Source organism: Caretta caretta, chromosome 2, assembly GCF_965140235.1.
Source record: "Caretta caretta isolate rCarCar2 chromosome 2, rCarCar1.hap1, whole genome shotgun sequence".
Lineage (NCBI taxonomy): Eukaryota > Metazoa > Chordata > Testudines > Cheloniidae > Caretta > Caretta caretta.
In genome coordinates this window covers 120,041,177-120,057,577 of record NC_134207.1, presented here as the reverse complement: position 1 = coordinate 120,057,577, position 16,401 = coordinate 120,041,177, and the positions used below count along the sequence as shown (strand labels likewise).

At 44.1% G+C, this 16,401-nt stretch overlaps 1 protein-coding gene across 3 annotated transcripts in view; it reads right to left on the bottom strand.

Annotated features, from left to right (window-relative positions):
* Positions 1 to 16,401, bottom strand: part of SLC22A23 (solute carrier family 22 member 23) — a 183,796-nt gene that overhangs the window by 29,145 nt on the left and 138,250 nt on the right. For 2 of the 3 annotated variants that reach the window (XM_048839751.2, XM_048839749.2), the window contains exons 5-6: positions 10,166 to 10,293; positions 79 to 174 (exon numbers count right to left, since the gene is read on the bottom strand). In XM_048839751.2, the coding sequence (XP_048695708.1) occupies positions 79 to 174; positions 10,166 to 10,293 (224 nt within the window). The remainder of the gene's footprint in view (positions 1 to 78; positions 175 to 10,165; positions 10,294 to 16,401) is intronic. The other variant, XM_048839750.2, reaches the window with a different exon arrangement.

Genomic DNA, 16,401 nt, shown 5'->3' with positions numbered 1-16,401 from the left:
CCTGGGCAGCATGCAGCTGCCGTAACCATGACACTGTTCTTTCTCTGCCTGCAATCCTCTGCCTCATTCACTACACACCTTCCAACTTCTGCAACAAATGAGGTAGCGATCCTACAGACAACAGCTTCATTCCATGAGCATCGTCCATCCTGTGCACTGAGTGAGGCAGGGGTCCTGTGGAGAAAATAGTGCGTGATCATGTAATTAAAGATTGTTTCATGCACATACACACAAGGAGACCAAATTAAGGCTGCACAGGCAATCTATTCCTAACTTCTGAGTGCTTGATTTTGCATGCTTATTTTAATGTTGGGTTTTTTTAAAATGTAGCTTCCTACTTAAAACACACACACAGAGAGAGCTGAAAAACAATCAAATAGCACATATGGAACTATACTGACATACAGCATTTGTCATCATTCTATCACCATAGTAATACATCTGAATGGGCTAAGGAATGCATATTATTTCAGAAGCAATTCTGCTCCTGTGATTTAGAAATAGGCTCCAAATTTCACCTTTTTTTCTGAGTCACATGGAACTCCCTGCAAGTTCTCATTTCTAATTGGATTACTCACTCTCTGCTGACTGCCTTTGCAATTCTATCTGCATTTTTTCCCTGTACACTTTAAGTATTCCTTCAACTCTCTTATGTTAATTGGCCATATCTTGGAAATGAACATCTGCCTCCTGAATGTCAAGAGAGGCATTCCAGATTAGATTTTCATTCAGAGATAAGTAAAGAAGGGACTATTTGGTTGTTCAGTCTGGTCAAATAGTTATTTTTCATCAAGGAATTTACAAAAAACAATGGAACACGCACAAAGGCAGATTTTCGTGGAAGCATTAGATCTGAAACTAAGACAATTACCAGTATAGACTTTCAAGTAGCCCATAGCACAGCATAAACAAAAACAGTGGTGAAATCACCTTTTACTTAACTGTAAATAATTGTCTAGATCCTGACATGGTGTAAATCAGTGCACTTCTCCTGACTTCAGTGGAGTTATGCTGATTTACATGAGCTGAGGATCTGGCCCTTTGTCTCAAGTGTAGAGTGTATCCTATCACCACAATATACAAACTATTTAAAATGGAATACAACCCTTTAATAACGTACAGGCAGAATGGAGTTTTGCGACTTCAAAATCCCTCAACAGTTCCTCTCCTTCCTCAAGATGATCTGTCATCTATATGCTTCCTTGTGATTTACAGTCTTGTTTGGTTAAAAACAACTTGTCTTTTAGCTACCCTAAAATGTTTCTATGCCTCACCGAAGGAAACACTCGAATTAGTTCTGGTGGAAGTTTTTCCCATCAAAAGATTACTTCTTTGAATGCAAAATTTTTCCTGTCAACACTGTCACAATATCCCTTTATTGTGAAAAAAGTTACATTTTAACAAACATTTATCAAAAATATTATAAAAATTTTATCACCATGCTTATTGAGATTTTCTGTTTAAAAACAGATTTTAGTAAACAAAAATGTCGACAATGTTTTTTGATAAAAAATTCAATAAAAAGAGTTGATTATGAAGTTTGAAACGAAAAGAACTTAGAAATTTCAAATTCTTTGTGAACTAGTTTTTCATTTTTCAAATCAACTCTAACTAGTATGCTTCAGTTTCTAATTGGTGGTGACAGTATGATTTGTAAAGGCAAAATATCTTCATGAAACAAACTGTTCCTGGCAAAAATCAAGGTGGCTGTTAAGCAATGAAAAATAAAAATACCAGAAGAGGAGGAGTTTTCTCCTTTATTCTGTCTTTCAGAAAAGTATAGCTTATAATGAACACCAGATTACCGCTCTGTGCAAGGCTACTGAGAAGTTTGGAGCAATGCAAATTTGCAGTCATCTAGGAGTCCTCAGATAAGCTTGTTTTTTCTCATTAGTTTGCTTTTTGGTGCAGTTATGGCGTTGAGATTGTGCTGGTCTTGTTGGGTAAGGTTGTGCTCCTACTGATAACTTAGGATCAGATGTCTCTGCCAACGTACCTAGACTTTTCAGCTGCTTTTGACGTTGTTGATTATGGCTAAGTCTACACGGGAGCTGGAGGTATAATTTCCAGCTTGGCTACATATACCCACGCTAGCTGTGATTGAGCTAGCATGTTAAAAATAGAAGCATAACTATAACCGTCTGAGTGGTGGAATGGGATAGCCAACTCGAGTTTGAGCCCATCTGAAACCCTAGTTTCATACTTGGGCGGCTAGCCCCTCACTCTGCCGCGGCTACATAGCTTGATCAAAGAATGCAGACGTCTACCCAAGCTGGAAACTATGCCTCGAGCTCCGGTGTAGATGTACCTTATATGAGGTTTTGTTGACCTGACTGCATACCTTTACAGGTGTGGATGGGACTGCTGTTAAATAATTCGATTTATTCTTTCAGAGAGACCCTTTAAGAGTGGTCTTGGGAGGTTGTTCATTCACCCGAGGGGCTCTATTGTGTGAATTTCCAGGGGGTTCCAATTTTTCTTCCCCTTACTTTTTTCATCATGTGGTCCATCTTCCCATTGACTCCAGTAAGCTTTGGTTCAGGTGCACACTGAGGCAGTTTGAGTTGCAGTATCATCAGCAAGTGGACAGAAGAGAACTTTCACCAAGTAGTGGGAATAACATCAAAAATTTACAAAGGGCTCAGAATCTGTTCACTGTTTGGACTGAAATTCAAGTCCAAGGAGTTTCCCCCTCCACCCAAAAACTGGTTCACCCATTTATAAGCTCGATAATAAAGAATCAGCATTCACCAACTTCCTGAGGGCAGGTCTGTGACTAAAGTAGTTGCTGTAATGATCTGTTGTGTCGCACATATTAATTTGATGGGAACATACAAGCAGAATTACAGTGGGTTTTCCAGCTGCAGATTGCTTCACATTTTCATTGCTAGGGATCTACAGAAGCAGTCTATCATTTAGATGTATTGTGTAATTCTGTCACACAGGGCTATATGAGATAATATGGAGAGTCAGAATAGTGAGAGACAATGGATCCTAGCTAAAGCAAAGCTATGCACTGTATTTTCTGCTGGAAGACACAAGGCTGTTAAAGTAGACTAGTGGACAGCTCTGCAATAGGAAAAATGAAAATATGGAATTTCTGCACCAATGTTGAGACGCTGCCCCCGACACCTGTTGTGTACAAATACAAGCTTATCACCCATCCTTCACTCGACACTTAAAACATAAAGCAGAAGCATCTGCTTTCCTCATTTGCTGCCAACATGCAAGATATCAGGATGGCCCTTTTGCACTGATGACCAGGTTTTCATTAGTCATTTTTGCCCCAGTGGCAGACACAAACCCGTGACCTTTTCAGCTTCAAGGACACTTGAGCAGATTGTCACAGGGTGGTCAGTCAGCTTCAGTAGAAACGCCCTCACGACGTGAACGCACCAACCCTGTAGGGGAGAGTATTGTGCCATAGCTGCACATTCTTCCAGACCATATGGCATGCTAACATCATCCTCAATGACTAGAAGAAGGGTGTTATTCTGCCTCTTCCAAGCAGGATGATAACGACAATTGTAGCAGCTAGAGGTATTACACTGTTGTTGGTCCCAGGGAATGTCCTTGCTTCTGAGTTTATGTCTCGAATCGGTGATGCACTGTGGGGCAATGGCCGGGATACTCAGTGCAGTTTCAGACCTGGTCCCTCCACTTTCAGCCAGCTCTTCACCCGGAGACAGCTTTTTGAGAAGGTGGCTGAATTTAGTAAGCCAGGCACAGCATTTTTTATAGACTTCTGTCAGGTCTTTAAGTCAGTGCATCGAGCAAGTTTGTGGGATGTCATGAGGTGATACGGCATTCCTGGGAAAATACGGTCATTGACAGAGGTGCCCTAGCATGGAACAGAAACCTGTGTTTGCATCAGTGGCAGATACATAGCATGGCTCCGTATTTCCCACAGAAGTTTGGCAAGGCTGCATCCTGTCACCATCATTGCTCAATATTGCCACCGACTGGCTGACGGATAAGCTTGATGAGACTCTCTCGGTGGCATCAAGCTGAACGTCAGTTTGTTTTGAGACAGCGAATTACACTAACGACATCTCCCTGCCCAGTTTGGTGAATCACTGCAGCTAAGAGCCATTCTCTTCTGGCAAGAAGCAACACACATTGCTCTGGTTATTAATCCAGAAAAAGCTAAGTCCCTGACCATTATCAACAAGCAGCCTCCATTACAGCCAGCTCAGTATTAACACGTCAGGACTGATATCGAGCAAGCAGCAACTTTCAAATACGTGGGAAGCATCATAGACCGTGCTGGAGGATGTTGGAAAAATGCTAATGCTCCTACAGTAGCTGCCACTGCCATGTTCCAGCTCTTTCAGCAGCCTCTGTGGAGACATCGGGACATCTAGGTTACCACAAAGCTGCAGATCTATAAAACCACAATTATACCAACTCAGTTGCATGTCAGTGAAATGTGGGTGCCAAAGAAGACTGAAGAACAACAGACTGACTTTTAAAAAAATGTTTTTGTTGTGCTTGTCACTTGTTGCATAGTAAGAGGCAGGACAAGATCAGCAGTGAAGGTATTTGTAGATGAACTCAGCAACTGCTTCCATCAGCACTGGTTTGTTTTCAGTGGCTTTCTTGGTATGGATGTATTATTAGAACGGAAGACCAGCAAATCACAAAGCATGTTTACCAAGAAATGCTGCTACATGGCTGGCTATCACGTGATCACCAAAAGCTCTGGTGGAACAATAAGGTTGCCAATGAACATAAACTGAATATCCAGCCAGATCACCTTCAGAACCTAGCTAGAGATGGATGGCTATGGCTCTCTAGGATTTGCCTTGGTGACCACAATGATGATCTGTTTTTCTCTGCTTACTAACCTGTGTAGTCACAAATCTACAGTTTACATGCAGATCAGGTTTTTGGTCATTCAAAACCAAGACTTTTCTGACATCCCCCATCACTCTCTTGATTTAACCTATAACATTAACCTAAGCAAATAAAGGTTTTCAGTTAAGAACATTTTGCCCTCTTGCTAGTATTTTCTATAATGCATCCCTCCAGCATGGCAGACAGGAAAACCTTAACGTATGGGGCTGCCAAGATAGTTTAAAACAAAACAAAAACAAAGAAAATTGAACAAAAACTTAGGGAGAGAGAAAAAGATAGCATTGGCATCAGCGAGGAGGCAGAAACAGACGTGTCCTGTTTCTTAACAGTATCTCGACTAAGTTTGCAAAGGGTAATGTCAGCAAAATTTATTGACAGCTGATGTGCGTGGATGTATCCAGAGATGGAGACGAAAGCTATAGCGTCAAGAAATGCTCTTCGGGGGATATGATAGAGGTCTATAAAATCATGAATGACATGGAGAAAGTGAAGAAGTGTTATTTACTCCTTCTCATAATACAAGAACCAGTGGCCACCCAATGAAATTAGCAGGCAGCAGGATTAAAAACAAACAAAAAAGTACTTCTTCACACAATGCACAGCCAAGCTGTGGAACTCATTGCTGGGGGATGCTGCGAAGGCCAAAATTATAATGGGTTCAGAAAATAATTAGATAAGTTCTTGGAGAATAGATACATCAATGGCTATTATCCAAGATGGTCAGGGAAGTAACCCCGTGCTCTGGGTGTCAATAAATCTCTGATTACCAGAAGCTGGGACTGGATGACAGGGGATGGATCACTTGATAAATTGCCCTGTTCCGTTCATTCCCTCTGAAGCATCTGGCACTGGCCACAGTCAAAAGATAGGATACTGAGCTAGATGGGCCATTGGTCTGATCCAGTATGGCCATTCTTATGTCTCACACATAGAAGTAAGGCTTCCTCTTAATAATGAACAACAGGGAGTCATCTTTATATGTCCCTGCTATGGGACCACTGATGTGAAAAAATAACCAACTATGACTATGCGTGATAATAGCCATAAAACCATTCTGATAGTTAACAATTCATCTTCCTCCATTGAAAATATTGTTAAAATGTCTCCTGTAGGTTATCGTTGTACGTGACAGAATTTGTTTTTACCTTTTTCCTTTTAAAAAAACCTCTAGAAAATTTGTTTTTAATTAATAGAACACCTTAGCCCTATGCCATAGCACACAATATAAGATGAATAAAAGATTTCAAGTCAATGCAGCTCACTAAAATGAATACAAATTGTAAACATACAAAAATTAAATACACAAAATCCGTCCTTCCACCACAGTTAGAAAAGGTTATTTAGGTTGCAAATTCAAGTAGTATAAAGTTAGGATATGCTCATTTTAAAGTTGCCTGTGTGCTTTTAATTTGACCCCCTTGTGTGTATGCATTAGGATACAGTTTTTAATTACATGATCACATATATTTTCCATAGGACACGATATTCTATTCTATATAGGTTCTTAGGCTACCCTCTTCACTATAGTATCTGAGCACCTCCAGCAGAGCATTAAACAACACGAGGAATATCTATCATGTATTTTGTTTTGGAAGTTGTGTGGTTTTCTTGTTTGGTTTTCAATAAGATACACACACTCACTCGGGTGACCAGATCACCACACTAAAATATTGGGACACATTGGGGTGCCATCAGCCCCACCCACAGCCCACCCCCGCTCCTCCCAGGCTCCGCCCCCATTCTGCTCCGCATCCCGCCCCCTCCCTGCTCAGGCCCCCCCCCCACTGCACCCTTCCTCATCGCCCTGCCTGCCACTGGTTAGCTGGGTCCCTCCTCAGCCCCCACACACCACTCACCCCCCTGCCCGCTTTCTCGCCACTCGCCTCTTCACCCGCCTGCCACTCACCCCTATGGCACCGACTTCCCCTCTGCAGGGTGGGTGCTCACCCACCCCCCACCTCTTCACCCCCTTCGCCCCGCCCCCATTCCACCCCCCTTTCGCCAAGTCCCCACCCCTGCCCTGCCTCTTCTCCGTCTCCTCCCCTGAGCACACCACGTACCTGCTCCTCCCCCCTAGAAAGTGCTAAGTGCTGCCAAACAGCTGTTATGCGGAGGGAAGCACTGGAGCAGGGACGCGGCACACTGAGGGGAGAAGGAGGCGAGGAGGGGGGAGCTTGGCTGAAATTTTTCCCCATGGGTGCTCCATGGGGTCTCTCTCTATAAGTCTATATATTATATAACTAAACTATTGTCATATGTAAAGTAAACAAGGTTTTCAAAATGTTTAAGACGCTTCATTTAAAATTAAATTAAAATGCTGATCTTATGCCGCCAGCCTGCTCAGCCCACCGCCAGCCTGGGGTTCCATTCACCTAGGCCGGCAGCTGGTTGAGTGGGACCTGTGGCTGGGACCCCAGCTGGTAAGGGGCCGGCGGCCAGAACACCAGACTGGCAGCGGGCTGAGCGGGGCGGGTGACTGGGAACTCAGACCAGCAGTGGGCTGAGCGGCTCAACCCGCTGCCTCTCAGTCCGCTGCCGGTCTGGGGTTCCGTCCGCCGGCTCCTGCCAGCCAGGGTCCCGGCTGCCAGCCCCGTTCAGCCCGCTGCCTGTCTGGGATCCCGGCCCTGCCCACATAGAATGGGTACCTACCTTCTCCCTGGTTCTAGCCCATTCTCTTCCTCTCTCTCTGCACTGCGCTGAGGGTGGGAGTACACTGAGCACAGGGCTGGGGGTGAAGGAACAGGCTGGGGGTTGGGTTGTAGGGTCTGGTCAGGAGCTAGAATGAGGGAGGGGGCTCAGGGTTGGGGCAGGAGGTTTGGGGGTGGAGGGCTTACCTGGACAGCTCCCATTTGGTGTGAGGGGTGCAGGTGGCAATGTGGAGGTTTGGGGGTGCAGGAGCTCCCGTTTGGTGCTCAGGGTGGGGGTGGGAATGTGGGGGGTGCAACAGTCAGGACATGGGGTGTGTGGGGAGGCTGGGTATGTGTGGGGGGTGCAAAAGTCAGGGCAGAGGGCTGGGGGCATATGAGGAAGCTGCAGGAGTCAGGGCAATGGGTGTGGGGGGGTTGGGTACGTGTGGGGGGTGCATGTGTGTGAGGTACTGGAGTCAGGGCTGGGGCCATCGGGGGGTGCAAGGGTCAGGGGAAGAGGCTGGGGTGTGGGGGGGTTAAGGGGTCAGGGAAGAGGGCTGGGTGTGTGTGAGGGGGGTGCAGGGGTCAGGGCAGAGGGCTGGGTGTGTGGGCTCGGGTTGTGGGGCTGGAGGGGACATGCCTTGATTTCACTCCCCTTCCCCAAGACCCCGTCCCCACCTCTTCCCCGCCTCCTCCCTGGAGCAGTGAGCAAGCTGTGGCTCCACTTCTCCCCCTCCTCCCCCTCCCTCACCTCCCTCGCAAGGGCCATCAGCTGATGGATGGCAGGGAGGGAGAGGAAGAGGGGCGGGAACCCAGCATGCTGGGGGAAGAGGCGGGGGGGAGCTTGCCAACTCAGCAGCAGCAGCCAACAGTACCAAGCTTCTTCACCCTGCCGGGGTGGGGTGGGGTGGGGTGGGGGGGGGGAGGAAGCGCAGGCCGGGGTGAGCAGGATTTTTAATGGCACACTGCTGCCTGCCAGGGTCCCTGCCTGGGTTCGGCAGCAGGCTGAGCGGGGCCGGTGGCTGGGACCCGGCAGGCAGCAGTGTGCCATTAAAAATCGGCTCACGTGTCCTCTTTGGCACCCGTGCCATAGGTTGCCGACCCCTGTTATAGAAAGTTCCATTGTGCCAGAGGAGCTAAGTTGTGAATCACAGACTTTACCCTGTCCCATTCACTCAACAGGTTGGATGCCCATGAGGGAGAATTCAAGCTGCCAAATTTATGGTGTTCTACGTATTTCCTAACTTTCTAGTACTTGATTTTACAACCTAACTCCTAACTAACATTTTTTTAATGTCAGGTTTTTTTTATATTTCATATAATTTACATACACATACTGTAATCTAAGATACAATATATATTGACAGTTTACAACAATATATACATAAAACAATATTATAACCAAATAAGCTTGACAACGGAGTAGATTGGGCCACACACCACATAACAGACCACTTGGTATAAATACCAAGCTGAAGCAAACATCTGGCTAGGATTTCAATTTTTAATGTACAAATAACTGAGGATAAGAATATCATTTAGTCTATCAGCTTCTGGTGCAATAGTGACATTTTTCACTCTGTGGGTGAAATTCACCTGAGTGCAGAGAGGCCATCGCAAGAACCTATGGATTAATCTATTCCCATGTTAAGGGTTTAATTGGGATTTCAGTTGCTCATGAGGCCGTGGATGAGTTTTCTGCACTGGGTGAAATGCACTAATTCATAGTGATGGGCAGAGAGAGCAGACTTAATCGAAGAACGGTTAAGCTATAAAAGTACACTGAAACAATGTACTAGCTGGCTTCTGGGTGACTGGCCCTTCAGATACTGATTCTAAGGGACATCGTAAATGGGTATTTCTGGGCACTGCCGGTGCTTTGAAGAGTAAAGGGGAGCGTGACAAGAATTTGACAGGTGCAACAACAGAGTCGGTGGAACTTCAGAAAAATTCTCTCCTTTGTTATAATTGTACACAGACAGAGCCATATAAAGCCCTTCGCTTTCTGAAATGCTCTGAAGGACAATCACATCACCGTGTCAATGACAACCTTAGCGACAATAATAGTCGGCTCTTCTTAAAAGCTTCAAGCAACCAGCCAACTGGGTTTAAATTTCCAACAAAAACCACCTTGACCATCACCAGGAAACTGTCTTAAAAATTCACAGTGACTTAAAAAGGAAAGTGAAATGACTAGCAAAGTAAGATTTTAAGAAATGGAAAGAAATTGGAACTATTTTTAGATCTGCTTCATTGATATTACTTAGAATTTGTTGCTTGGCTGCTGCCACTTTTCCGTATGAATAAATTAATGTGTTCTGAAGGGCATAATCTCATTTATAGACAAGGGCAAATAGCAAAAGGCTAATGGTGGTCTCTCTAGCCACAGTGAAATGTACTGAGAGATGCCTCTAAAAACATATTGCACTGAAAAATGAGAAATAATATAACTGCTAGGACTATCCAATAAGCAGAGTAATTTAAACAGAGCTACTGAGTTCAGGACTGTATTTCAACAATTGTAAAATAAATAAATGAATGAATAAATAGGGTAATTTTACAGACTGTGACTTGATTATTTAATCCGGGGCAGTTATGCCACATGAATACTTGCAAAAAAAACCAAAGCAATTCGTATGTCTGGACTTCCACTGCCTGGCTTGTTGGGCAAACCTACTCACCGGGCATCACTCCTTTGATATCACTTTCAATGTTCATCTCGTTCTTGTTAGTGAAGTGAAGAATAAGTTTCCTGGATGCCTCAAATTGCTGTGTAGCCATCAGCCACCGAAGGGACTCCGGGAAAATACTTCAAGAGATACAAAATGTGTTAGTGGATGCTTCCAAGGATCTATCAACAGGCGGAAACTGCATTTGTTGACCTACACTATTTGAGAACAAAGTAACAACATGGAAATGGTAAAGTAAGAATTGCCTGAACATTTTTTTTTAAAAATGTTTTTTGCAAACGGTGCAAAAACAAAGGGTAAGATTCCCACTATGTAAACTATCTAGGGGTATTTAATATCTCACCCTCCCACCATGTTTTCTTTTATACAGATGCACATAGAAACCAATTCCTGTTGTATCACATCTTTTGTAAAATGGGGTAATAGAAAACAAAATAAGGCCGGGTAACAGGATTGTGCGCATTAGTACAATATACGAAAGGGTTGGGGAGACTTGTCTGCATGGTGAGTTAGTGTGTGGCAAGTCAGGGTGTGAATCTACAGTGCTCCACCTCCCCATGTGCTAACTCTGTGTGGAGACTGATACAGCGCAGTAAAAGTCCTGGAGTGTGGCTGTCGAAGTATCTACATGCTGAGTTAGAGAGCAGCAAGTTGGCGCCCTGCAGATTCACACCCTGGCTTGCCTACCGCACACTAACTTGCCATGTAGAAAAGCCCTAGGAATCACTGTCAGCAAAAGCCACCAGCTGCCAACTGAGTAAAAGAGTGGGAGAGTTTCCAAATAGCAATTCTCACCCAGCGCTCTAGTTAAGGAAGTGACTGGAAGTCTTTTAAAGCTGGAGGGGGAAAATACCCTGTTGAACTTGTTTATGATTACAATGCAATGTTAATTTTGTTTTAAGGCAGATTGTTTAAAATTATCTGCAAAACACTATTTTTTCCCCTATAAGTCAAATATTTCCAGCTTCATAAACAGATTTTAAGGTATTTTGACAGAGCAGTGATATGTATATTCCTAGTCTGGATAAATATGTAATAAGTAGCTTAACACTATGTTCAATTTTGTTACTACGAAAGCTCCCTTTAGTGAAAATAATATGGCTTTATTTGTGTGATATGCTGCATAAAAACACCCCATATGGGATACTCCTCTGTACAATAGTATCAAATATGGAATTAAGTCAAGTAAAACGGAATGCCACTTTGAATATAAACCTCACAGGAAACAGTGCTGAACCGTGTTGGGGAACTTCACACACTTACTTCTGATTTATTTACTAGCAAGAGTGTCAGAGGACACACCATATACGCTTAATACGTCATTATTCCGGAGGGTGGTGGATGAGCAACATTGGGAATACATCCACCTTTGATATGAACTTCAAAGAGCAATGTGGATATGAGTTCGCAGAAATCTGATTTACACTGTACCTCAAGAAAGGACAGAATATATGAAAAATATCAGTTTTACACCTGCATATAGCAGCGTGTACTGTAAAGAAAGTCAGAGTAGATGATCTAGGGGTACTGCCTGGCCTTGAAAATCTATTAATATCTAACCAAATCTAAAGGTAAGACTTGTGCAAGTATGGAGAACTAACAGATTGTCTGATGAAGGGTAGGCTGTTTAAGAGATGCAGGTGTAACACGGATTAGTAGTAGATGTCATCAGAAATTAGTAGTTCACATATGAAAGCTCTGATAAATCAGGAACTAAGAGGCAGCTGGTGTGGATGTCATTAAAAACAACAACAAAAAACCCTTGCTGTCAGCTATGTCTCTGATCCGACCTGCTGCCCCACAACCTATATCCAATAAGGAGTAACTAAAAAACATTTGATCAGATACAGGTGTTTAAGCAATAATCACGAAAGGACTCATATGCTGCGATACAAAACACACAATTTTGTACCACGAATACAACATTTTGGGGTGGTTCTCCTGAAAAATATATATTTTTCATAGAGTTCTCATTTATTTCCATTAAATGTAGACATTCACCCTAAATAACTGATTAACCTTCTCTATATTTTCAAATCCATTTATTTTCATACTGAGCCAAACAGGCATGTGCGGAACTTTACAAAACACACAGCTGAAATAGGTCCACAAGATTTGCGGTCTTCTCCCTTGTATAGGCCTCAATTTCTCTTTCCCTTTAACTCAGTAAGTATATTTAATCTTCTAGGGCATCTGATGACACAGTTTGTGTAACAGATGCATTATAAAATAAAGTTATACTAGTCAGAAATTCCACCACAGTGCGGTGACCTTTGTCACCAATGCAGTCTCAACTCTTATGTATGTAAGGGAGCAGGGTGACAAAGGAATGGAGTAAAGGCAGCTGAACCATAAAGCAGCCACCATTTCAGGTTAATATAGTCAAGACATCACCCTTGGCTTGAATGCAATCCTAGATGAAGAAAAAGGCATATTGATTTTATGCATTAAAATAAGGAGAATGAAAAGGAAAAATGACCTACAATCCAACGTGTCGAAGAACCGTAAGTAAGTATTGCAAATAGGAGAGCATTCCCTTTGACAGCTCATTATACTGCATTGATATCATGTGTCTGCCTCAGCAAATTTTCGAGCAGAACATATTGTTGTGGAAATGGCACATTTTGCAAATCGACTCAAAAAAAGCCACTGAATGCAACACACCATCCACTGTTTTGCCCTTGATAGCTGGCAGCAATAGCTGTTACTCTAATGATCCTTTGGAACAGTCCGCTTAGTAACTGAACAAAAGCCACCAGAAAAACCTTTCATAGCAAAGTGCTATTTGTACAGCAACTGCTGGAAAAGGATTGTGTTAATGGCTCTGAAGATGGTTTCCATGGTAGAAATTCCTTCCAAGTACCAAAGCATCATTTTTTGTCCCAATTTTTCCATGCTGCATCATGGATTATTTATTTATTTTCAATAATTCTTTCCAATAGTGGCTAGAATGATTTAGGAGCTCTCCAGCAGAGAAGAGGGCAGTTTCCTTGCCTTGTGCAGCTCACAGTCCAAAGGACAGACAAGTAAATTATTCCCACTCACCCTACCCATCAATCATGTATGTTTTCTGAATAATGTAACTGAAAAGGAAGGCTGAGAGTCAACTCACCCACATGTGGGGCCTGATCCCACAAACACTTAGTTTAACTTTACATATGTGAGTAGTTCCACTGATTTCAAGAGAAGGAGGGGTGACAGTTTCAGATTCACTCTGGCTCCTGCTCACCCTCCACAACATTCCCCTCACATACATTTGGAAGGTGAGAGCCCCAGTGCCAAAGAGATCATTGGGGCGGTGAATAAACAAGATGTTAGTAAAGAGGGAGTTAGAAACAGAAGGGAGGGAGAGAATGAAAGAAGGTAGAAAGGAAGAGTATAGTGGCAATTGGGGAGAGAAAAGTTAGGACAGAGGGGAAAAACTAAAAATAATGGTCAGGGTCAAACTGTTTAAAAACAGATACCCATTTTGTGTACACAGTGCAGGCAATTATGTATGAAAATGGGGTGAGTGCACTAGAAAGTGGCTAGCTGGCTGCTCAGCCAAATCACCGTATTTGGGCATACAATCATGCAACACACTGCAGAGCTGGGCTAGGGGCTGTTGCCACCATTTCACTGAGCAGCTGGTCACCATCCTTCTCCTGGAGCTAAACCACACTGTGCCCAATTCTGCTTACACCAAAGAGGGGTGGAGGCAAGGAGAGCAAGGAGCACTCACCAGCTGGCCTACAGCCCACTGGGCACAACAGCCCCTGTTGTCAGAAAGCAGGCAGTGTTTCTCAGCAGCTGCCACAGCAAAATAGGCCTGGGCACTGAAACATGAATAAGCCCTGAAGCAGTTGTAGCCATAATGAGACAGCTGGCATCTATATTTGGCAAGCACAGGAAAATCTTCAGGGCTGAGGTTTTAAAAAACATACACACACATCTACCTCTTCAGAGACACTCACTTCCTCAATACCTGTGTAAGTATCTTGTCCCCGACTGCACAAAGGTGATATTTTCCTCTGTGAGGCTCCAAGCCAATAAGTAATAGCGAGCAGGTGGACTGCTGCATGGAGCCTCCATTTGGACAGTCTGCCTGTGCACTAACAATTGCAGGATTGCGGTCTAACACATCTAACCTTAACTGAACACTTCCTTTTGGAGTAAGATGATTCAAAACAAAATATTTCAAAGACTGGACAGACTACAGCTTCCAACCTGTGCAGCCCGTCAGGGACATAAACTGGAAAAAGAAGAGAGGAGAGGAGAGGGTAAAAGGATTTCCAGTCCTCCAAGATCTTTGTTTTGGTCATTCAGGAGCAAACAGAAAAAAAAGTGTCTCATTCCCTTGTAGCTTGTGTATGATTCCAGCACTGGACATGCTCAAGCCCAAAGGCAAAAGACTTCCAGTTGCTCTATTTGCTCAGTCTGATGAGCAACAGCAGGAGATAGAAGACACCAAAAAATAGGAGATAAAAATCAGGGATTACATGCATCTTGAGGTCCTCAAATAAACTTCCCTAATTGCTTTGTCTCAACTCCAGGAGATTAAACAACATATTAAGTTAAAATTCTCTTTTAAATATTTAATGCATTTTACTTTTCTTTTACTGTTTCAATTTCAGTTGTGTGAACTCACACAGGGACTTGTCAGACTTGTGGCGTGCACGCACACACACAGGTGGGATTTTTGCAGCTCTGACTTCCAAACTTTAGGCAGCATGAATGGGAAACTTGAAAGCAAAAAAAAAAAAAAAAAAAAGCAAGCAAACAAAACAGAGAAGTTAGCCCTGAAGCCTAATTTCACATCTCTAGTTCACTACAACTGTATCTCTTGCATTGGCTTAAATTAGGATAGTAAAAGAATGTTTACAAGTAGCTGCTTTGCCAACATCTTTTCAGAATACAAACAAATAGGAAATTTTTCCATTTTCTTTCATTTGCTCTATTGTCAAACTGCTGCTCCTCCCTAGGGTTACCCCCTTTTCAAAAGGCAAAAGTGGGACACATGCAGGAACCCCACCCCATCTGTGGCCCCACCCCCTGCTCTTCCTCTTTCCCCAGGAGCCCACCCCCTAGCCAGGCTGGAAGCCAGAGCTGGGCCATGGTAAGAGCCACCCTGGAGCCTGGGCTGCTGTGGGCAGCCCAGAACACTTCATCTGCCTTGGGTAGGATTAGGTGCCCAAGAGCAGTCCCTAGCCCGTGTTCCCACCCGGGGGCGTGCTGCCAGGGCAGGTGGAGGGTTTGGGGCTCCCCACAGTGCCCGGGGCTCCCTGGGTGGTTCTTACTACTGCTTGGCTCCAACTTCTGGTCTGGCCAGGAGGTGAGGCCTCATGGCCAAGTGGGGCTAAGGCCCACCTCAGCCCCACCCAGGAAGAGACTGACAGGGAATCTGGGACAAATGCCGTAGTCACTCAGCTGAGAATCAGGACTTGAACTCTGCATTTTGGGACTGTCCCGCCTAATCTGAGATGGGTGGTCACCCTCCCACATCTTCTCCTCTAGTCAGATGGGGAAAAACCAGTTGTTAGCTTTGGCAAAGTTCCCCTTTTTTACCTCACCCCCATCTTTCCCTTTGGAGTACTCTCTGTAAAGAGCTTAAAAAGTTTTCTGCTAAGGGTAATTGATTAGGGTTGATCAGTTTCCCAGTGCCTAAAGCTGAGCTGGCTGCAGTCAGCTGATTGGTAGACTTCCTTTCCTTCTAGAGTAAAGGTAAAACAAGCCCTTTGCCCACGGAAAAAACAGAAGAGGGAAAAACTAGAATTACTGTCAGTTTCTGGTTTCAGTGTGTAGAAGTTCTTGCTGCTGTCCATGCAGAGACCGCTGGGAGAGAGGGAAGGAGCACGAGGAGCATTGAAACAACAAAACAAAAATCCTTAACAGCAAGGAAAAATTCAAACCACAGAAAAAGTCTAAAGGAGTTTTTTAAAAAGGGAGAGGGGAAGGGAAAAAACACAGAAAGGAGGACAGGAGAGAGACAGTAAAAAGGAGAGAATGCAGAGAGGAGGAAGGAGATACACAAGTGAAGATGGGGAAAGGGAGAAGATGCCTTTTAGAATTTTTGCCCTGGGTGTCACTGGCACACAAATACTGCTGCAGCCAGTGCCAAAGATTTCAAGGCATGCTTGGGAGTGTGACCCCAGCCTGCAAACAGAGTAAACGGTACCAGTGGACTGCAATCAGGGCTGTCCCAAGCCATTCTGGTGCCCTACGCAGCCCTCCCGTGGGGGGTGGGCGGC